Source organism: Pongo pygmaeus, chromosome 6 (assembly GCF_028885625.2).
Source record: "Pongo pygmaeus isolate AG05252 chromosome 6, NHGRI_mPonPyg2-v2.0_pri, whole genome shotgun sequence".
Taxonomy (NCBI): domain Eukaryota; kingdom Metazoa; phylum Chordata; class Mammalia; order Primates; family Hominidae; genus Pongo; species Pongo pygmaeus.
The window spans coordinates 4,284,198-4,304,464 of NC_072379.2; the positions used below are offsets into that span (position 1 = coordinate 4,284,198).

A 20,267-nucleotide genomic window follows, 5' to 3' on the forward strand; every position below is an offset into this window, starting at 1 on the left:
CAGCAGACGCCAGCAATTGCCAGTCTAAAATGCTTTTTAAAAATAATTTCATGTATTTTTTTTTTTTTTTTAAAAAGCTTCCAAGCTGGTATGTATGTCATCCTTACACTGCAGATGCTAAGGTGGGAAAACAAAAAACGAATGACAATCAGATGCTCCGTGGCTCCCAAACTGCACACTCTTTACGGAGAATGAGAGTTGCACCGGGGCTTGTCAATAGCAGAGCCTTCCTGAAAGTCAGGTTCTCCTGTCAGGGTGGAGACCCAGCGGCTTTCAGGAGCAAAAAATAAGTCTCCAAACCGACGTGCTTTGCTCAGTGTTGACATATATTTCTCTCTTCCCTGCTGTTGTCAACAAAAAATGCTTTGTTGCCTGCAGTAATTTTACGGTCCAGAAGTGCCTTGCTGTGGCATTACTGGTAGGCACGGCAGTGCGGCTCAGCTGCCTGAGACAGGGCCAGGGGCCTTTGCCCAGCTCGTGTCCACCCCATACAAAGGGGCATGCAGGCCCCTAATTTATGGGGGTTCACCTGGAGCTCACATATCCCACCAGTTCCTACAGGCGGATATCCAAGTCCAGAGCTGTCGTGGGCGTGCTGAGTTTGGCCATCTTTGGAAAGAAACCCTGGGGGTGTCGCGGGGGGAGGGCGATGTCTCACCGACTACCAGGGTAATGGCCGCGCTCAATTTTGCCTTTTACATTTTAATTGTACAACAGTAATTTTGCAATGGAGTTGCCGATGGCAAACATGCGAAAGACATTAACTTTATTTATGTTTTGGATTATTAATGTGGCTGTTAAAATTCCTCCAGTTAGTTTTGATTGAATTTTTTTGTGTGTGATTCTGTTGTTTAATGGAGCGGTAAATAAGAATTTCTGATAATGAGGCTGAGCATCTGTCACAACAACCTGGTGTGGGCTATTAACATTTCCATTAACGGCAGGGTGGGCAGTGGTAATATGGAAACCACACAGTTAGAACAAAATAAATAGTTGGTGTCAGGCTGAGTGGGTGTTAATTACTATTTTATTCTGCGTTGAGGGGAAAGAGCAGAAAGTGGGGAGGGGGTGATGGGGAAAGGGCGAGTCCTGAGGTCAGTCTCTCCCAGGAAGGCCTCTCCGGAGAGCCGGGTGCTGGGCCATCTCCCTCGGACAGCGACTGTTTTATCGTCTCCATCGATGGTCCGTAAAGACACTCGGTCAAAAGGCTGCACTCCTGGGCCGCAGCCCTGGCGGCAGGCGGAGAGGAGTGCTCGGCTGGCCTCTGCCTCCGGGAGCCAGGCCCCCTGCACGGCTGCCCTGGAGCTCCCCAGGTCCCAGGTCATGGACAGCCGGGAGAGCCCCAGTGGGAGGAGGGCGTAGCAGAGAATAGGCCGTCAAGAGAAAGTGCGCAGCGTGGAATTCAAAGATAGTGTGAAGCTGGCACGGGGCAGACAGGACGGAGACGTTCTGGAACGCAGGCGTGTGCTCCCAACTCCCTAATGGCTGTGTGGTGAGGTGCAGAGGTGCGGCCACACCTCTAATGGCGGTGTGGTGAGGAGCGGAGGTGCGGCCACACCTCTAATGGCGGTGTGGTGAGGTGCGGAGGTGCGGCCACACCCCTAATGGCGGTGTGGTGGTGCGCGGAGAATGCGGCCACACCCGTAATGGCGGTGTGGTGAGGCGCGGAGGAGGTGCGGCCATACCACTAATGGCGGTGTGGTGAGGCGCGGAGGTGCGGCCACACCATCCGCATGTGTCCTTTGGTTTGCGTGTGCCATGCAGCCCTGCGGATGCAGACAGCACCCCAGTGAGCTCCTCCCCAGGGGGAGCGAGGGGGCTGGAGGGGAAGACTGGATCCTCAGAATTTGAAGCCAGAGCTGGCCTCAGAGAGCAAAGTGCAGCCATGTTCTCAAACATCGGAGCTTCCTGTCCCTCTTAGAGGGACAACTCTGTGTATCTGGACCAACTTCATCTAGATCAGGGCTTCATAGCTAGGGATGCCTGAACCTGTCATGGGAACACAGCTATCTTTTCTCTAATCTCAATCAGTAATATTAGTGACAAAAACCACAGCAGTCAGGAGTCCTGTGACTCCCTCGCCGATAGAGCCGCAGTGACCCTGTCACATCCCAGGCATTGCTGGGACCTCAAGTTAACATCCTCACCCACCAATGCTTTGATCTCACAGCAGCCATCAGACCAGCCCCTAAGCCTGGTCAGGTATTAACCAAGAAGCACGTGGATTATGATCTCATACCTTTGGTTTCAAATACTCTGCTGTGTCTCTATAATCATTTTTCTGTGCAATTCTATATATTTTATTGTATGCATTTAAGAACATCGTATGGGAAGGATTTGTGGTCTTCCCTGGCATAAAAGGGCTGAGAGCTCTTGGGAGGACACAGAGCCACGGATCCCAGGACATAACTGTCCAAGGACTCCCAAGCCGGGGTGACGGCCCAGGGCAGAATCTCTCAGGTGGTTCCCAGTGGAATTAGGGCATGTTCGAGCCCCATGGGCGTGTGGGCGAGGGTCTGGGCCGGCTCTGAATGAACATCTCAGCTTCTCTCCGCATTGCTCTTTCCTCAGCCCCGGCCATGGCCCCTCAGAATGTGCAGGTGACCCCGCTCACAGCCAGCCAGCTGGAGGTCACGTGGAACCCACCACCCCCGGAGAGCCAGAATGGGAACATCCAAGGCTACAAGGCAAGGCCCTCCCGTGCGGTCGCCTCCCCTGGCTCACTCGTGCACCCCTGGTTCACATGGTCCTGCCCACTGCATTGCCAGCAGCAGACCCCGCAGGCGCTCCACCTGGAGAGCTGGGGCCCAAGCCTTGGAGCTTGGCTGGACCTGGCCTGTTAGCTGTGGTCACAGCTGCTGGTTGGTGGGAGGCAGCACGGGGGCCAGGCTCACTGCACACCTGGCTGTGCCCACCACAAAACAACCCAGGTTGGAGGCCCTTGTTCATCCAGTGGCTTCTTGCCACTCCGGACGCATGGCCTGGCTGGGGAATCCTTCCGTTTCCTGGGCCCATTCTGGAGCCCCCAGTACATTGGCTGACAATAAAAGAACACGGGGCGCCTGGAAGAGACCAAGTTCCCCATCCCAGCTCCGCCCTTGGTCACAGTTGGACACTGAGTAAGTCCCTTGATTCAGTCGGTCCAGGGTGGGGCCCGCCAATCTCATTCCTCACAAGGTCCCAGATGTAAGGTCCCTGGGAACCCTGCTTTGAGAACCACCACAGTAACATGTGAAAAGCCCATTGTCACTGGAGGGTCTAGAGATGGGGAGAAAGAAAGGCAGCAGGCCATGACAGGAGAGCGTCCAGTGAGGAATCATTATGCGGGGCTGGGTTATCCAGGGGGCGGGAAGCACCTCGCCACGTCCCATCCCTGAGGCCTGGCCTCCTTAGAGAGTGCAGGGCCCATAAGCAACCGGGGTCTTTGCCATGAAAACGCCCCCATCCTTCTCCTGAATAAATTCCCCTGTCTGTTCTGCTGGGGCCCAAGTCGATCAGTCATCAGATTCTGGGGGCTAGCCTCCCCTAATGGCTATTGGACCAATTAAATGTCCATTTAAAGATGATTTTTGCTGGTGTGTTATGAAAATTAATACCTTCCTCCATGGCAGGGCTGTTACAGTGATGAATGAGCTAATGGAGAGCCCCATGAGCTTGGAGGCATGGCGCTATTTATGTATGTCCAAAATATGTTTTCTAATTTCCTTAATCATAAAGACACTGAACTTGGATATTGATCTCAAGTTAGCAAGGCCCGGGTGAGCGGAATATCTTAGACGGTCAGTTCAGTGAGCAGAAGCCCGCTAAATCCTGCAGGTGGAAATGAACGATGCTCACCAGCCAGGGCCTGCCCAGCAGGAGCGAGGCGGGCGGGTGTGCGAGGCAGGCGTGCCAGCCCTGGGGCGCTCCAGGTTGCCTCCCCAAAGCCTCCGTGCTGTCTTTTCACATGGGCAAGCTGCTCTAACAGCCTGGCCCTGGTTTAGACCCACAGAGCCAAGGTGGGTCTTCTGATTGGTGTTGTCTTTGGGCAGCCTGGCTGGCACTGGCCGGAGGCAGTGGTGGTTTCCGGCCAGCTGTCTAGGGAAGCAATTCTGGCAACCTCTTTAAACCTTTGAGCTTGGGCGTCAAGTTCAACTACAAGCACATAAAAGCTAGACAAGAGAAAATGGCACCCCAGAGGAATGAGGCCTTCCCAGCAGCCGTGAGCCCAACATAGTTCTCCTGCCTGTTGTTTTTGATTGCTTTAATCTCCAAAGTATGTTGCCATATTGAGGAAAACTTAGATGTCGGCTCTGAATAAAATGTGGGAACACATCGTAGGAGTTGGGGGGTTTGTTCTCTCCACAGCTCGGAGCAGGGGGTGGACATGGGGTGGCTTCCCTTCTCTCCAGAAGATGGGGGAGAGGGAGAGGCCAAAAATTAAAACACCAACAGAGCTAGGTCTGCAAGGAAAGGCACGTCATCGGCAGCTGAAGGGAAGCTTCCCTTCCATCCTCAGACCTCATCTTCAACAGCGCTTTGTTTAACAAGGTAATGCTCATACTCTAGATGAACAACAGGAAAATGTTAAACATTGTCTCCCAAACAATATTAGCAGCCAGGGGTCCCCGTCCATGCACAGTAGTCTCAGCTCCTCCCTGATTCCTCCGGGAGGGAGCCTTTCCACCTTCCCACCCAGGCACAGCTCGCCCCAGAACTCAGCTCACCCCCTCGCTCTGACCTTACACTCAGTGGCCCCCCTTCCTGGAAGGCTTCCCCAGGGCCCACCCCAACCTCTTGCTCTTCCTAACAGATTTACTACTGGGAGGCAGACAGCCAGAACGAAACAGAGAAAATGAAGGTCCTCTTCCTCCCCGAGCCCATGGTGAGGCTGAAGAACCTAACCAGCCATACCAAGTACCTGGTCAGCATATCAGCCTTCAACGCTGCCGGAGATGGGCCCAGGAGTGACCCCCAGCAGGGGCGCACCCACCAGGCCGGTAGGAGGAAGGCGGGTTTCCTTTGGGCAGGCCTCCTCGGACACGTGTTTTGAGAGCGCCAGCTCAGGTCCCCTCACACAGTGGTTCCTGGCCCGCCCAGGTGGAAGGCAGCACCTTTTGTGTAGCTGGGAGTTTCTGGATGGGCAGGACTGGGTTTGGCTCATTTGTTCTCCCTGTGCCTGGCCTCAGACTGGTACACAGTGGCGCTAAATAAATGTTAGGTGGGTTGGAGCAATGCATGTTTTTTTCCAGAGCCCTGGAGATGCAGAGGGGAGGAAGGGCTTTGAGTCTGCAGCGAGGCCTCGTTCATAACTGACAGCATCCATTCCAGTTCCTCCAGGGAATGGAACTTCTCATCAGGGTCGCCTGATAGCATGTCCGGATCCTTGGGGGTAGGCTCCTCGGGCAGCAAGGCCAGGCCACAGCGACGGGCGTTCCCCTGGGTCTCAGGGCCACAGACCACCCCTGGAGACTGCTCACTACGTGCACGCCACAGGCCAGTCCCAAGGGCTCCAACAGGCGCTGCGCTGCTGTGGCCTCATCTCCACGCACAGGGCGCAGCGCCTGTTCTCAGCCGACCCCTCTTCAGCGCATCTCAGTTTCCTAGCAGCCTGGAGGATGCTGTGAAGCTGCTTGGCCTTGGGCTCTGAGGAGCTCTCCAAGGCCCTCTGTAGCATTCTGGAAGTCTGAGAGACCAGGAGAGTCAGGTCTGGGAACCGTGGGCAGAGACACAGGGCTCAGGGCCTTCCGACATCCTGTGGGCTCAGCCGACCCACAGACAACGGACTGGACTTCAGGAATCAAGGCCTCTCGGCATCACACTCCCACATGCTGACCACAGCCAGGTTGCAAGGGCCACTTCCTTTGGTTTCATCCAGTGCCCGCATCTGAGCTGGAAGGATGCGGGCAGATCTGTGGGCGGAGATGAGGGTAGAGCCACGTCGAGCACTACTGGCCTGGCAGGTCACAGCTATGGGTCCCAGAGACTGGAGGGAGGGAAGAGAGGGAGGAGGGTGGGTGCCACTTCACAGGCACTTCTGGGCAGTGAGGGGCACCGGGGCGAGGACAGTAGGTCCCCCACCTAGGCTGTCTGGTAGGGGCAGCCCCGGTACATGCCCACCTTACACGGCGCCAGGGCAGAGGGGGAGCTGCCAGCAGGCTCCACATCACCCCGGCCACACACCTGACCTTCTGTAGCTCTAGATATTTCCACCAGCTCCCTCCCCACTCCAGACCCAGGGAGACACTCAGCCGGGAGAGTGTAGTGGGAGATTTCACGTGCAGGAGCCAAGGGTGTCCTCAAAAACCCCCAGGCCTCTGAGGGAGAGGCGAGGAGGGGTCAAGAGAGGCTTCATCCATCACAGAGCTCCATCTGTCCGGCAAAGAGCAGGACTAGAGCCTCTGGAATCCTCCAGCAGTTGCTAGAAAATGGAGCTCTCTGCGTTTCATTTTCTGTTTCCATCTATTGTTCATTTTTATGCCTTTGCCGTTTTGTCTCTCAAGCCCCTTTGTGTTTAAACACTGTCATTTTCTCCGCTCTTCTCGGGAGGGTCTGCATGTCTGATTGATCTTTGGAAGTTCTGAGGTGATCAATAAATCTTTTCATTTTATATCATTTAGACTTTTACTGAGTTGAAAATAACATCTAATAACATTTTTTATTCTATACGGAGGCACAGACATGTATGTATATGATCTATGTAGGAGCCTCCGTAAAAGTCACTTTGTGTTCTATTCTCCCAGCCCCCGGGGCCCCCAGCTTTCTGGCGTTCTCAGAAATAACCTCCACCACACTCAACGTGTCCTGGGGCGAGCCTGCGGCGGCCAACGGCATCCTGCAGGGCTATCGGGTGGTGTACGAGCCCTTGGCCCCTGTGCAAGGTAAGACCCGGGGTTGGGGAGATGGGAGCGCGGGCCACACCAGTGCCCAGCCCTCTACAGTCTACACAGTGAGCCGCTCCTGACCGCTTCTGCGGGCCAGGAGCCTTCTGGTGCCTGAAGTGGGGGGTTTTGGAATCTGAGCTGGAAGGGGCCGGAGCTGAGTGCGTGGGGAGTGGGGACTCGTGGGGAAAGGCCTGTGAGGAAAAGCTGAGCCAAGACCAGACCTCTGTGTTCTGAGACCAGAACAGCACTCTCCCTATGAAGCCGTGTCATATATGCCCTTGACCCTGTCTCTGTCACACTCGAGACATTCCTCTCCTGTTCCTCCCGAGATGTTTGTCCTGTGGTCGCCAACAGAGCACCCAGGGTTCCACTTGAAGCCACGCCTCACAACACGGGCCTTCGGCTACCCTCAGCGTCCTAGGAGGGACGCTGGCATCCCCATATCTTAGCACCCTGGTGCTCCCCTCTCTCATCTGTCCCCTCAGCGGACATCTATGAAGCTCCTGTTCTACATGCTGGAAAAGCCAAGACATGCTCCAGATGGTGGAATCGAGGACCTGGGAAAGCTAGGATTTTGACTGGCTTATCTATCAGGACCCTGGCTTTCCTGCGTCCAGGTAGTTCCTATTCCAGGGCAGAGGTAACACACAGGTAATTAAACCAGCAAACAACAGCCCGAGCGTGATCAGTGCTTTGGAGGAAAGAGAGGAGGGCTAACACGAGAGGCTTAGGGGAGAGACCGGAGTGACAAGGGCCTGGACACACAAGAATCCCAGGGAAGATCTTCCGACGGGAGGATCCGCCAATCCAGGGGCCCACAGTGGGCAGAGCTCGGGTGGTACCGGTGACTGGAGCTTGGTGAGTGGGGCGCAGGCAGTGCAGGCCACTGCACACGGGGCTATGGCATATCCCACTGGAAAGTGAAACAGGAGCAGGAGGACCTGACCTCCCCAAGACCAGGATCCCTTGGGCCGAATCCCCCGTCTCAATGCCACGATGGAAAGAAGCTATCGTTCATCTCCACACTTCCTAGATCAACTGGAAACAGCTTCCAGAGAAGAGCAGGGAAGGTGTTTCCAACACAGAGGACTTTGAGCGAGGAAATGTCAGGGGCTTGACAATGAGTGGCAGGTGAAAACAGAAGGTGGAATGCAGATGGCTTGGAGGAGAACGGGTGGCAGAGATTCTGTAGACCAGGGAGTGAGGAGGCCAGCCGGGGCTGTAGCATCATCCTACAGGAGAGCGGCGAGAAGGGGAACGGTCTGGGGGCAGGGAAGGAGGGGTCAGATCAGGGGGTGTGTGTTGAAGGTGGAGCCAGTGGGGTATTGGCTGTGAAGCGGAGGAATGGGGGTTGGGGACAGGTGGCTCTGCCCTGCTGTGCACGTGGCCGTTGCTCTGCACCTGCTGGGTCAGTGCAAACCCTGCTCAGGTATTATTCTGATGCCTTCTGTGTCCCTCTCTCCTGCCATCTAGACACCAGTGTGTCCACCGAAGATTCCGGTCTGGGAGGCACTTCTTTACCACCACACTGGGGTGAAATACAAGTCCAGCTGTCTCTGCCTTATGTCCCAGGGCAAGTTTCCCCCTGTAATATACACAGACAGACTATAAAAATTATAGATTATTTAATATCTGGGAGGAAAAAATGGGAGCAGGCATGCCATTTGCTCTTGCTTGTCCTGCAGGGAGAAACAGTAGAGAATTTTGGAGACACACGCGGGTTCCATGAGCCTATGTTACAAACGCCTTTTCAAGGGTCATAACCAACGAGGACCATTCAAAAGAGAAATGACTGTGAAAGCATCATAGTTCTGATTGACCTACGAGTCCTTCCTAATCAAAGACAGCTCAGGTTTTCCCATTCTTCCTTAAGTAAGTGACTGGTTCTGCTCCCCAGTCTTCTGTGTTAATGGATTTGCAGAATCTCCTTGGAAACTCCATGGTGTGTGCCTCTGGGCTTCTCTCCTGGGCTGCTGCTCTTAGTCTTGTGAGAAAGTACTTCATGGGCTGGGCGCGGTGGCTCATGCCTGTAATCCCAGCACTTTGGGAGGCCGAGGTGGGTGGATCACGAGGTCAAGAGATCGAGACCATCCTGGCCAACATGGTGAAACCCCGTCTCTACTAAAAATACAAAAATTGGCCAGGCGCAGTGGCTCACGCCTGTAATCCCAGCACTTTGGGAGGACGAGGCGAGTGGATCACCAGGTCAGGAGTTCAAGAGTAGCCTGGCCAAGATGGTGAAACCCCATCTCTACTTAAAATACAAAAAATTAGCTGGGCATGATGGGTGGCACTCACCTGTAGTCCCAGCTACTCCAGAGGCTGAGGCAGAGAATTGCTTAATCCTGGGAGGCGGAGTTTGCAGTGAGCCAAGATCACGCCACTGCACTCCAGCCTGGGCGACAGAGCAAGGCTCTGTCTCAAAAAAAAAAAAAGAAAAACAAAAATTAGCTGGGCATGGTGGCGTGCGCCTGTAATCCCAGTTACTCGGGAGGCTGAGGCAGGAGAATGGCTTGAACCCGGGAGGTGGAGGCTGCAGTGAGCCCACATTGTGCCACTGCACTCCAGCCTGGTGACAGAGCGAGATTCTGTCTCAACAAAAAAAAAAAAAAAAAAAAAGTACTTCCTTCCAGGCAAGGCCATTCCATGGGTCATTACCCAGTCAGAAGTGCCGTACAGGGGCCTCGACATGTTGGGTCCGCTTCTCTCTGCAGTTTCACCCCCCTAGAATTGTTTCTTGGCTTCTACCAAACCTTCCCCCCAGCCCAGTCTCGCAGAGACAAGACCCTGCACATCTGGCTTCCCTTGTGTTTCGTGTTGCCGTTTCCTGTTCGTTTCATGACAGTTTTTGCATCACTGGGAAACTCAGAGCATTCGGAAGATTTTTAGACAATCCTTTCAGCACGTCCCGCTCACGTGGGCGTTCTGTGTTCTCGCTATACACAGGCACCCCCCAGGTATAATCACAGCGACAAGTGTTGTTTGTTGAGCTCAAGTTGGGCACTGTGCTAAGCACTTAATATCCGCTATCTCCAAATCCTCAGAACAGCTCTACGTTGTGGCTGCAGCTTTTCTTCTCCTCCCGCAGACAGAGAGATTGGGCTCAGAGCCACGAAGACATTTGCCCAAGGCCTGCGTTTTGAAAATGATGAAGAGGGTTGGGATTTGAACCCAGGTGTTCTGAGTCCAGAGCCAAGGCCTAAACTGCTCCATGATGGGCAGAAAGCATCTGGAGCACTTGTGTTTCTGAAAGTAAATGTGAAGGTGAACTTCAGAGATGGGGCTTGAGGAGGATTCACCAAAGCGTTTTATATTCCAGAGAAACAACTGGCTGCATAGCTGAGTATGTGGCCTGTCTCACCCATGGATGACAACAGGTGGAGTCACTTTAGTCACAACCATTTTCGCCTCTTTTCACAAATAACAAGACCGTCCGTCACCAGCCTTGTCTCTTTTGTCTGTTGCGAAGGGCTGGTTCCTTCAGCCTGGATTTTCCTGGCTTTGCAACCAAGGCAATGTGCTCTGAGATTAGAGCGAGAGGGGAGCAGGCACTGTCTTTCTTCGCAGCTGCCTCCTTGGCTCTGCAGGCTGAGGGGCGGCCAGGATCTCAGCAGAAACAGCTTCATCAGGCCTCCCCGGGTGTCAGGAAGAACAAGCCATGCAGACCCCCCACGTTTGGGCTTGCGGGGGGCTTGGGCACGTTCCAGACTTCCAATTCGTGCACATCAGTCAAGCGGCGGATCCAGGTGTGGGTTGCCCAGTGGTGCTGGTGACATGAGGCATCCAGCCCCCACCCAATGGCCTTATAAAGCTGCCTCTAGACACGACACCTGGCTCTGACTAAGCCATGGGGCCCCCACCGGGGTCTTTCCCGCCACAACACCGTCAGGCTGCAGGCACCATCAGCCGTGGTCTGGCTCGAACCAGGATGAGCCTGAGTCTGGCTATAGGTTCCAGACCCCTCCTGGCTTCTCCCTCAGGCAGGACTCAGCAACCTGCCCCCCGGTGCCACCCAGGTAGACCTCATGGCTGCCTGGGGAAGGCCCTCCTCACCACGAATGCCAGCAGAGCCTTGGGACCCTGGCGCTCGCCTGCCTCCCCTGATGGTATTGGCCAGAACCCTGGCTCACCGAGACACTAACCCCAGGCCTGTCCGACAAGCCACATCCCATAGCCACATACACCAAAAGAAGAACGTGGACCAGGAGAGGATGGCAGATCAGACTCACTGAGTCAGCTTATATCTCATCAGGGGGCCAGAGCACTGGCATCTGATGAAGATTCCCAATTGGCAGGTGGTGAAGGTAGAGGTGGCAAAGGCAGAGGGGCCCATCGCTCTCTTCTGAGTCCAGGCCTTGGGCAGAGTCCCCCTACACCGACTCTGCCCTGGGCCACAGGACTCACTTTAGCCAGCGGGACAATAGCTGTCGTGAGGCAAGCGGATTCAAAAGCGTTTGCACGTGGGAGGCACCCTGGTCCTCCTGCTGCCCTTGGAACCCAGCCACCATGTGAATACACCTGGCCTGGCCTGTGGGGTGACAGCCACCCACGGCCCAGCACGGGAGAGGGGCTGCCTGGGCCAGCCAAACCCCGGTGAGACTCACTGACCACAGACATGCTGAGTCCAGTGCAGGCCAGACTGGCCAAAGGACTGCCCCGCGGTACGGGAGCTGCTTTGGTGGTGGTGGTCGTTTTGAGCCACTCGGTTTTGGAGCGGTTTGGTTCACAGCCATGCACGAGAGAGGTACAGCAGGTGAGGAGTCCATGTTGATTACGGAGCACCTATTACTTGATGTGTTCTTAGACAATAGTCAGAGTTGGGGTCCTGACTATCGGCTGGGCACTCCCACTCATCCCCCCCCCCGCCCTGCTACACTCCTCACTGGGGTCCTGTGAGGTAAGCGCTGCCAACCTCAGAGCAGAGGGAGAAACTGAGGACTCCGCAGAGACCACATGCCCTGCCCAGCCTCACACAGAGAGCAAGCAGTGGGCTTCAGACTCACTCCCATCCCCGTTCCCACATTCTCTCTTCCTCCCAGCTGACTCTGCAGATTTCACAATCGGCCTTGGCAGGAACGTGGTTCAGGAAGCACACATCCTGGTGGCTGCTCTCTGCCTGCAGGCATTTCTGAGTGTCTCGGCCTGCTAGGGCTGGGGAAGGGAGGAGGTGAACTCTCTTAAATGTGGGAGGATGCCGGGATAGCCTGAAAAGGACCACAACACCGCATGATGGAGTGTGGCCCAAGGGCAGGGTGGTCGAACAGAAGGCAAAGACTGGGAAAAAGCAAAGCAGCTAAGCGCGCCCCATGGAGGTCACACCATCCAGCCCTTGCTGCCCTGCATCTCCACACCCGGACTGGCCTCGCCCCAAGGCTGCTGCTCCCACTCTCACCCGGAGGGGCTGTACTCCTGTCTGCTCCTCCCCGAGGCCCCCAGGAGACAACTGTGCCTGCATGGGGGACTCTGAAAAATCCAGACTCTCACCCCTTCACTATTGCATCAGGATTCCCAACAGGGAACCACAAAAGCGGTAACTGGACCTCCACATGACTTTCAATATTTTGCTCATGGAGTCCGTGCGTGTCCCAGAGAAACAGATGCAAACGCAGTGAAACATCAGGCGTCCTTGATTTGGGCTGGAATTATATTCACTTGCTGTGGTCATGTGGTCATGGTGGTTCTCTTATAAAGACTGCCACGAAATGATCCATGTGTTTGTGTGTGTGTGTGTGTGTGTGTGTGTGTGAAAATTGCTACCTACTTGAAGTATATTGTAAGAACAAAGTATTTTAAAATGTGGTAAAGATAGTTACAAAGTAAACAGTGATCTTACCTGGTAGGGGCTCTGTGGGGTCTTCTGACCTCTTTCCACACCTCCTCACCCAGAACCAGGGCTGTGCCTGACATCTGCAAACTCCTGGCCGGGTATTGACCAGTCGGGCCAAGTCAAATAGACGGTACAGGATTTACCCGGTATGGGCAGCTCCTCTAGTCACTCCACTGGGAACATAGTCATGGCTCATCCTGTGTGCTGGGCAGAGCCCAGGGCCATCCCCAGCCATCCCCGTCACTCTAGGGAACACTCTTGTAACCCCTGGGGCATCACATTGTCCAGAGCACCAGGCCACCTGGTGCACCACACCACCCGGAGCATCACACCACCTGGAGCACCAGGCCACCTGGAGCATCACACCACCCAGAGCATCACACCACCCGGAGCATCACACCACCCGGAGCATCACACCACCCGGAGCACCAGGCCACCCGGAGCATCGCACCACCTGGAGCACCAGGCCACTGGAACACCACACCACTTGGAGCACCAGGCCACCCTGAGCACCAGGCTACCTAGAGCACCAGGTCACCTGGAGCAGCATAACACCAAGAGTGCCAGGTCACCTAGAGCACTAGGCCACGGGAGCGCCAGACCACCCGCAGCACCACACCACCCTGAGCACCAGGCCACCCGGAGCGCCAGGCCACTTGAGCACTCAGCCACGTGCTTGGGAATCCGATTTTATGGCAGGGCTATTTTTACGTTTTTTAAAATGTTTTTAATGGTGGTGGTTTATGGGATCGTACCCTGAGGCTTTGTAGTGTGGGGCATGGTTTAAAAATTGATTAAATAAATAAAATTCTGACACACCTGAGACGGGGAGAAGGCCAGGCTGGCTCTGCCTCCTGTTGGGATAGAATTTACAAAATCTGTACCTGGGTTTGTTTTTGCTCCAGGGAGAAGGAAGTCATTTTTAACAATGAAAAAAAACAAAAAGTTGCTCTCTAGAATCACTTTACATTGGACAGGACCCAGTTTGTGTGTTGATGACAGTCACTGTGTGCACAACCTGCCATCCTCATCACCTCTCTGAGCAATGGAAGGTCAGGGTCAGGCTCTGGGCAAACATGCCCCATTCCTCTACAGGAAAACCCAGATTTGGAGGGTCACTCAAAAGTAGCCAAAATTGGCCCCGGGCACGGTGGCTCATGCCTGTAATCCCAGCACGTTGGGAGGCCGAGGTGGGCGGATCACTTGAGGTCAGGAGTTTGAGACCAGCCTGGCCAACATGGTGAAACTAAAAATACAAAAATTAGCCAGGCATGGTGGCATGCGCCTGTAATCCCAGCTACTCATGAGGCGAAGGCAGGAGAATGGCTTTAACTCAGGAGGTGGAGGTTGCAGTGAGCTGGGATCTCACCACTGCACTCCACCCTGGATGACAGAGCGAGACCCCGTCTCAAAAAAAAAAAAAAATAGCCAAAGTGCTCTGAAATAATTTGGAAGAAAGTAATTTAGCTGAATACATGTTTGATAAAAGACATAATATATGAAAACACTGAACCAGCTAGAAGGTATGTTGGAGATTTCTAGAATAAGAGAAATTTGCTTTGATGGCTTTGAAAGATGGACCCGTTTTGTAGTAGGAAGGCACTTTGTTCTGTTCTGAAGTGGAGATGACTGGGGTATTCCAGGTGCTGACTAGCAGCCCACGACCCTCCCGCACCAAGGGCAGCCGTTTCTCAGGGCTGACAGCAGGAGGGCAGGGCTGGGCAGGTGGACTCAGGACAGTGGGTGCCACTCACCAAGGGCAGCTCTTCTCAGGGATGCTCCTTGGAAAATGAGCTCTACCAATCGGTCCATCCTGGAAGTACCACACCTTGATATCCTCCTCCAAGAGCTGCCTGGTGGAGATTAATCTATTGAAAGTTCTGAGAAGTCCAGCAGTTGAGAACTTATCTAACTTTTTTTTTAATGCATCATTTTCAAACTTGTTTAACCAAAGAACTTGATTTTTCCTTCTGGAAAATGCTGCATATGTGTAATTTTCAGTATTTATCTTCTCCCCAAAATGTGAAATCTCCATTTTCTATTTGTAGGTAATCCAACCAGCAAGACTTTTCCATGATCACTTGTTTATGACATCCCATAGGTTTGAGGACGTTTGTCTCTATGTTGCCATTGTCCTCTGAATCGAGGCATCAATACTTGCAGTGAAATTAATTAATTTTTTAAATCCTGGCTTCAGAGTCCACAGATGAAGTTCTCATGACTCATTGGAGGCCTGTAGGCTGCAAGTTGGCCAACCCAGGCAGGCTGCAGCCTGCTCGTGGGGTCTAACTAGATGGAGTATCTTTCTACATCTTGTATACGCTCCCTGTATTAATCTGTTCTTATACTGCTAATAAAGACATACTTGAGACTGGGTAATTTATAAAGGAAAGAGGTTTAATGGACTCACAGTTCCACATGGCTGGGGAGGCCTCACAATCATAGTGGAAGGCAAAGGAGGAGCAAAGCCACATGTTACATGGTGGCAGGCAAGAGAGCATGTGCGGGGAACCTCCCATTTATAAAACCATCAGATCTCATGAGACTTATTCACTACGAGAACAGAATGGGAGAAACAGCCCTCATGATTCAATTATCTCCCCCAGGCCCCACCTTGACACATGGGGATTATTACAATTCAAGGTGAGATTTGGGTGGGGACACAGCCAAACCCTATCCCTCCCCTCCCTCGTGACTATGTCAGGAAGCTTGCAGTCACCTTACAAGTGACACCGGACTTTGCACAGCTCAGAGCCAAGTGGGAAGGGACGTTCCCCGGAGTGTCCAACCTGGAGACTGGCAGGACCGCCCCCCTCCGCGCCGCCCCCACCCCCCAGCTCCTCCCTCATATCATTCCTGAGACGGCCGCCTCCCCCTTTTGTGTTGTAAGCCTCAGTTGTTTTCTTTGTCAGCACCCACTTACCAAGCTTAAGCTCTAATTACACTTATCTGTGCTGAAAATTGGCTATTATTACCACATAAACTTCTAATAGTAAGAAATACTTCCTTAGCAAACTGCAGGGACCGCTTTCCTTGTTATCGCAGTAGAACAGACGGTGGACAGTTGCTTCTCCAGGCTGAACCCCCTTCTTTCCTTTGCTTCTGGTGGCTGCAGGGGTGAGCAAGGTGGTAACTGTGGAAGTGAGAGGGAACTGGCAGCGCTGGCTGAAGGTGCGGGACCTCACCAAGGGAGTGACCTATTTCTTCCGTGTCCAAGCACGGACCATCACCTACGGGCCCGAGCTCCAAGCCAATATCACAGCCGGGCCAGCCGAGGGTAAGTGGAACTCCAGGGGCAGACAATGTCAATTGCAACTTTTGCCTCCCGCCTCCTGCTTCACTGAGCTGAGATCCGTCTACATGCTCAGCAAGGCGATGTTGGTGGCCGAGAGCTGGCATCAACTCGGGGATGTCTGGGCAACATGGACGTCTTCAAAAGCACATGTCAACATGGACTTTGAAGGTGGACTTGTTACATCCATGAGCACATTCTTAAATATTAAGCATGTAAAGTTTTAGTTGGTTTTTTTTTTTTTTTTTTTTTTGGAGAAATCTTAAGAGGAAAATAACTGAATTTGGCATTTGAAATAAATCAGAAAATTTTAAAGTTTTCCAGGTCATGGGGAAGAAGCATGTAACTTCGCACTTATCCAACTGTTCTGCCCTTTGTTTAAAGACAGGAAGGCCTGGGCTGCAGAACCGGCGTTCAGGGAGTGCTGCTTAGTCCCGGGCACAGTGCGGGGTGCCCTGCATGTGCCAGCTCTTTTAGGCCCTCTTCAGGTTTTTTTGTTGTTGTTTTTTGAGACAGGGTCTCACTCTGTCACCCAAGCTGGAGCACAGCGGCACGATCATAGCTCACTGCAGCCTCAACCTCCCCTGGCTCAAGCGATCCCCCTGCCTCACCGCCCTGAGTAGCTGGGCTACAGGTGCGAGCCACCACACCTGGCTACTTTTTTGTATTTTGTAGAGACAAGTTTTTGCAGTGTTGCCCAGGCTGGTCTCAAACTCCTGGGCTCAAGTGATCCACCTATCTCAGCCTCCCAAAGTGGCTTACAGGCGTGAGCCACCACGCCCGGCTTGCCTCCTTGTTTTTAAGATGAAAAACCGTGGCTGTGTGAGGTTAAGTTACCTGCCCAGACACTCTGCAGCCTCGACCGGTCTGACTCCCACTGTGAAATCTCACGCAGTGGGATGTGATCCCCCAGGGCTGATGCCTCACCTCTCTTTTCTTCTTTATCCCTCAGGATCCCCGGGCTCGCCTAGAGATGTCCTGGTCACCAAGTCCGCCTCTGAACTGACGCTGCAGTGGACTGAGGGACACTCTGGCGACACACCCACCACGGGCTATGTGATCGAGGCCCGGCCCTCAGGTAGGGTGGCAGGCCCCACAAACGGGGTCTCAGCCCATCGGACGGCGATGCTTCGAAGACTGTGTCGGGGGCTTCCATCACTTTCTCTTTCAGCATTTTCCCCCAACAAAGCTGAGACCAAGAGGGCAGTTTTGGTGAAAGAAGACGTTCATGGCTCACTCAGCTCCTCCCAGTCTTCATAGTCACAACTGTGCCATTCACGTTAAGGGCATATGGTTTGGGATGTTTTAGCCCCAGGACACTTAGGATGATAATGGTTATTCCTAGAAACAGGTGAATGAGAACTTAGGGACACTAAAAGGCATTTTCAAACTCATCCATGAATGTTTTCAGGGACTCATGTCAGGGTTCTAAATGTTTGCAGCCGAGATGGAAAGCGTCCGGCTTGTTTCTGATAATACGAAGATTCTTATTAATAGTGAAACCGACACATCGTTTGCTTCATTTTTTAGGCTTCCGAAAATGAGGTCTAAGATCCATTCCCAGCCTTATTCACCAGAATAATTTTTTTCACCCTTCCTTCCATTAGCCTTTAATAACTAAGGATGGGCGTTATTGGGAAATGAGTTTCTGATCGGGTGTGTCGGATATGACTGCTTGGAGCTAGAGGGTATCACCTAACACAGAAAGCACAGAACAGCTCCAATATGACCTTCAGACGGTTGCACAGTTAATCATGAACATCTGAGCATGAAAATATGTGATGTGTCAGGGACGCTATTCAGGAAGCAAACCATCAAACCCCGCCCGCTAGAGGGACCACGGTGTAGGAACTGCTTTAGTCTAATGCTTAAACAGGCTATTAGACCAAGAGGAAAGACCCCAAAGCTACATCTGTCACTGTGTCAGGACACTCGTTTCCTCCTCCCCCACCAAATTGCTTTTGAAAGATTATTAGTTACAAGTGCCTTCTAGAAACTTCTTTATTTTATTTTATTTTGAGATAGAGTCTCTCTCTGTCACCCAGACTGGAGTGCAGTGGTGCAATCTCAGCTCCCTGCAACCTCTGCCTCCCGGGTTCAAGCAATTCTCTTGCCTCAGGCTCCCGAGTAGCTGGGATTACAGGCACCCGCCATCACACCCGGCTAACTTTTATATTTTTAGTAGAGAGGGGGTTTCACCATGTTGGCCAGGCTAGTCTCAAAGTCCTGAACTCAAGTGATCTACCCGCCTCGGCCTCCCAAAGTGATGGGATTACAGGCCTGAGCCACCACGCCCAGCCGCCTTCTAGAAACTTCTAAGGAGAAACCTAGTGCATAAGCGTGAAAAAGCCAAAGACAATATAAACATTTCTTTGGCTCAATAACTCAGAAATCCAGACGTGCTGGCCTGGGGGACCCTGAGAGTATCTTTTGAGCAGGGCGTCTGTCCTGTTGTGGAAACAGAGGGTCCTGAGTTGGTAAAGGATGTGAGTTTGGCAGGGGCCTCCTGTGGTCACTGCCTGTGAAAGCCCATGGTGCCTTGCACAGTCAGCTGGCCCTTTGCTAATGACTTCGATTCAAGAGCACTTTCGGAGATTGACAGGAGCTGAGACGTGTGGGTTCTGGGGCCAAACTGAGGCTTTGTGGAGGCCAAGGGGAGGGAGCTGGTGGCAGGGAGCAGCCCAGACTTAAGAAACCACTTCAGACACTTTCCTCCCCATATCCAGGGAGAGCACCGATTTCTTCCTCAACTCTTCCAGCCTGGGTGACAGAGCAAGACTCCGTCTCAAAAAAAAAAAAAGTTTCTAGAAGGCACTTATAACTAATAATCTTTCAAAAGCAGTTTGCTGGGGGAGGAGGGAGCGAGTGTCCTGACACAGTGACAGATGTAACAAATAGGATCTAGGCATTCACAAATAGAATTCAGGAGATCCGTGAGCTTGGATGGGGAAAATACACATTTTATTTTCACCGACCTCTAACTGTAATTTGGCATTTCCTTTAATTATGGATGCAGGCACATTCGTTATCCAGGGCTGCCGTAGCAAAGTCACACAAACTAGGCAGCCTCCACAACAGACATGGGTTGTCTCACAGTTCTGGAGGCCGGAAGCCCACAGTCAAGGTGGCAGCAGGGCGGGCTCCTCCTGAGGCTGTGAGGGAGGATCTGTTTCCTGTAACCTCTCCCCCAGCTTCTGGTGGTTACGGGCCATCCTGGGTGATCTGGGTCTGACAGGTGCTTCACCCATCTCTGCCTTCATCTTCCCATGGTGATCTCCCTGTATGTGTGTCTGCGTCTCGGTTTTATCTTTTACGAGGACGCCAGTCCTAATAGACTGGGGACCCACTCTACTCCGGCAGGACTTCATCCTAACTAATTACATCCGCAACTGCCCTATTTCCAAATAAGCTCATTGGGAGGTATGGGGGGTTCGGACTTCAACATATGAATTTGCAGTGGGGGGCAGGGACATAATTCAATGCATAATAGGTGCTAAGAAACCACATAACTCTTAGCAGGACCTGTGACACTCCCAGCAGTACTTTCGTATGACTTCCCTGCCATTGCAGATATTTCACAATGCTGTTTAGATGTGTCCTTACGTTGAAATCATAGTCATTTGTAGACTCTCTGCTGGACCCTTGTTGGTTAATGAGTCCGTGAAGCATAGACTTTTGAGTTGCGCTGGGATAACGGTGGCCGCAGGTCACCGAAACCCAGCTCTTCGTATGTCTTCCAAGGAACCACGTCGCTAAATAAGTTAGTGCAAAGAAAACCACCCATAAGCCATGCCTCCAGCGTTACCTGGAGACATGGGTTCCCAGGAACCTGCAGGTGCCTCCAGGTGATCGTAGGCATTACCAGTTGTATGACTCCGTTCTCACATTGCCACAAAGAAATGTCTGAGACTGAGTAATTTATGAAGAAAAAAAGTTTAGTTGGCTCATGGTTCTGCAGGCTGTACAGGAAGCACGGTGGCTTTGCTTCTGGGGAGGCCCCAGAAAGCTTCCAATCATGGCAGAAAGCCAACAGGGAGCCGGCACGCCACGTGGCTGGAGCAGGAGGAAGAGAGTGAGTTCGGGGGTGCCACACACTTTTAAACAACCAGGTCTCATGAGAACTCACTCCCTATTGTGAGAACAGCACCAAAGGGGTGGTCCTAACACCACTCATGAGAAACCCACCGCTGTGATCGAAACACGTCCCACCAGGCCCCTCTCCCAACACCAGGGATGACAATTCAACCTGAGATTTGGGTGGGGACACAGAGCCAAACCATATCAC

The 20,267-nt window shown here is 52.9% G+C and overlaps 1 protein-coding gene across 4 annotated transcripts in view; it reads left to right on the plus strand.

The window, feature by feature from the left end:
- The window catches only part of SDK1 (sidekick cell adhesion molecule 1), a 989,261-nt gene that overhangs the window by 927,061 nt on the left and 41,933 nt on the right, over positions 1-20,267 (plus strand). For all 4 annotated transcript variants that reach the window (XM_063667220.1, XM_063667221.1, XM_054494717.2 and 1 more), the window contains exons 36-40: positions 2,572-2,687; positions 4,793-4,979; positions 6,723-6,860; positions 15,806-15,967; positions 16,935-17,060. In XM_063667220.1, the coding sequence (XP_063523290.1) occupies positions 2,572-2,687; positions 4,793-4,979; positions 6,723-6,860; positions 15,806-15,967; positions 16,935-17,060 (729 nt within the window). The remainder of the gene's footprint in view (positions 1-2,571; positions 2,688-4,792; positions 4,980-6,722; positions 6,861-15,805; positions 15,968-16,934; positions 17,061-20,267) is intronic.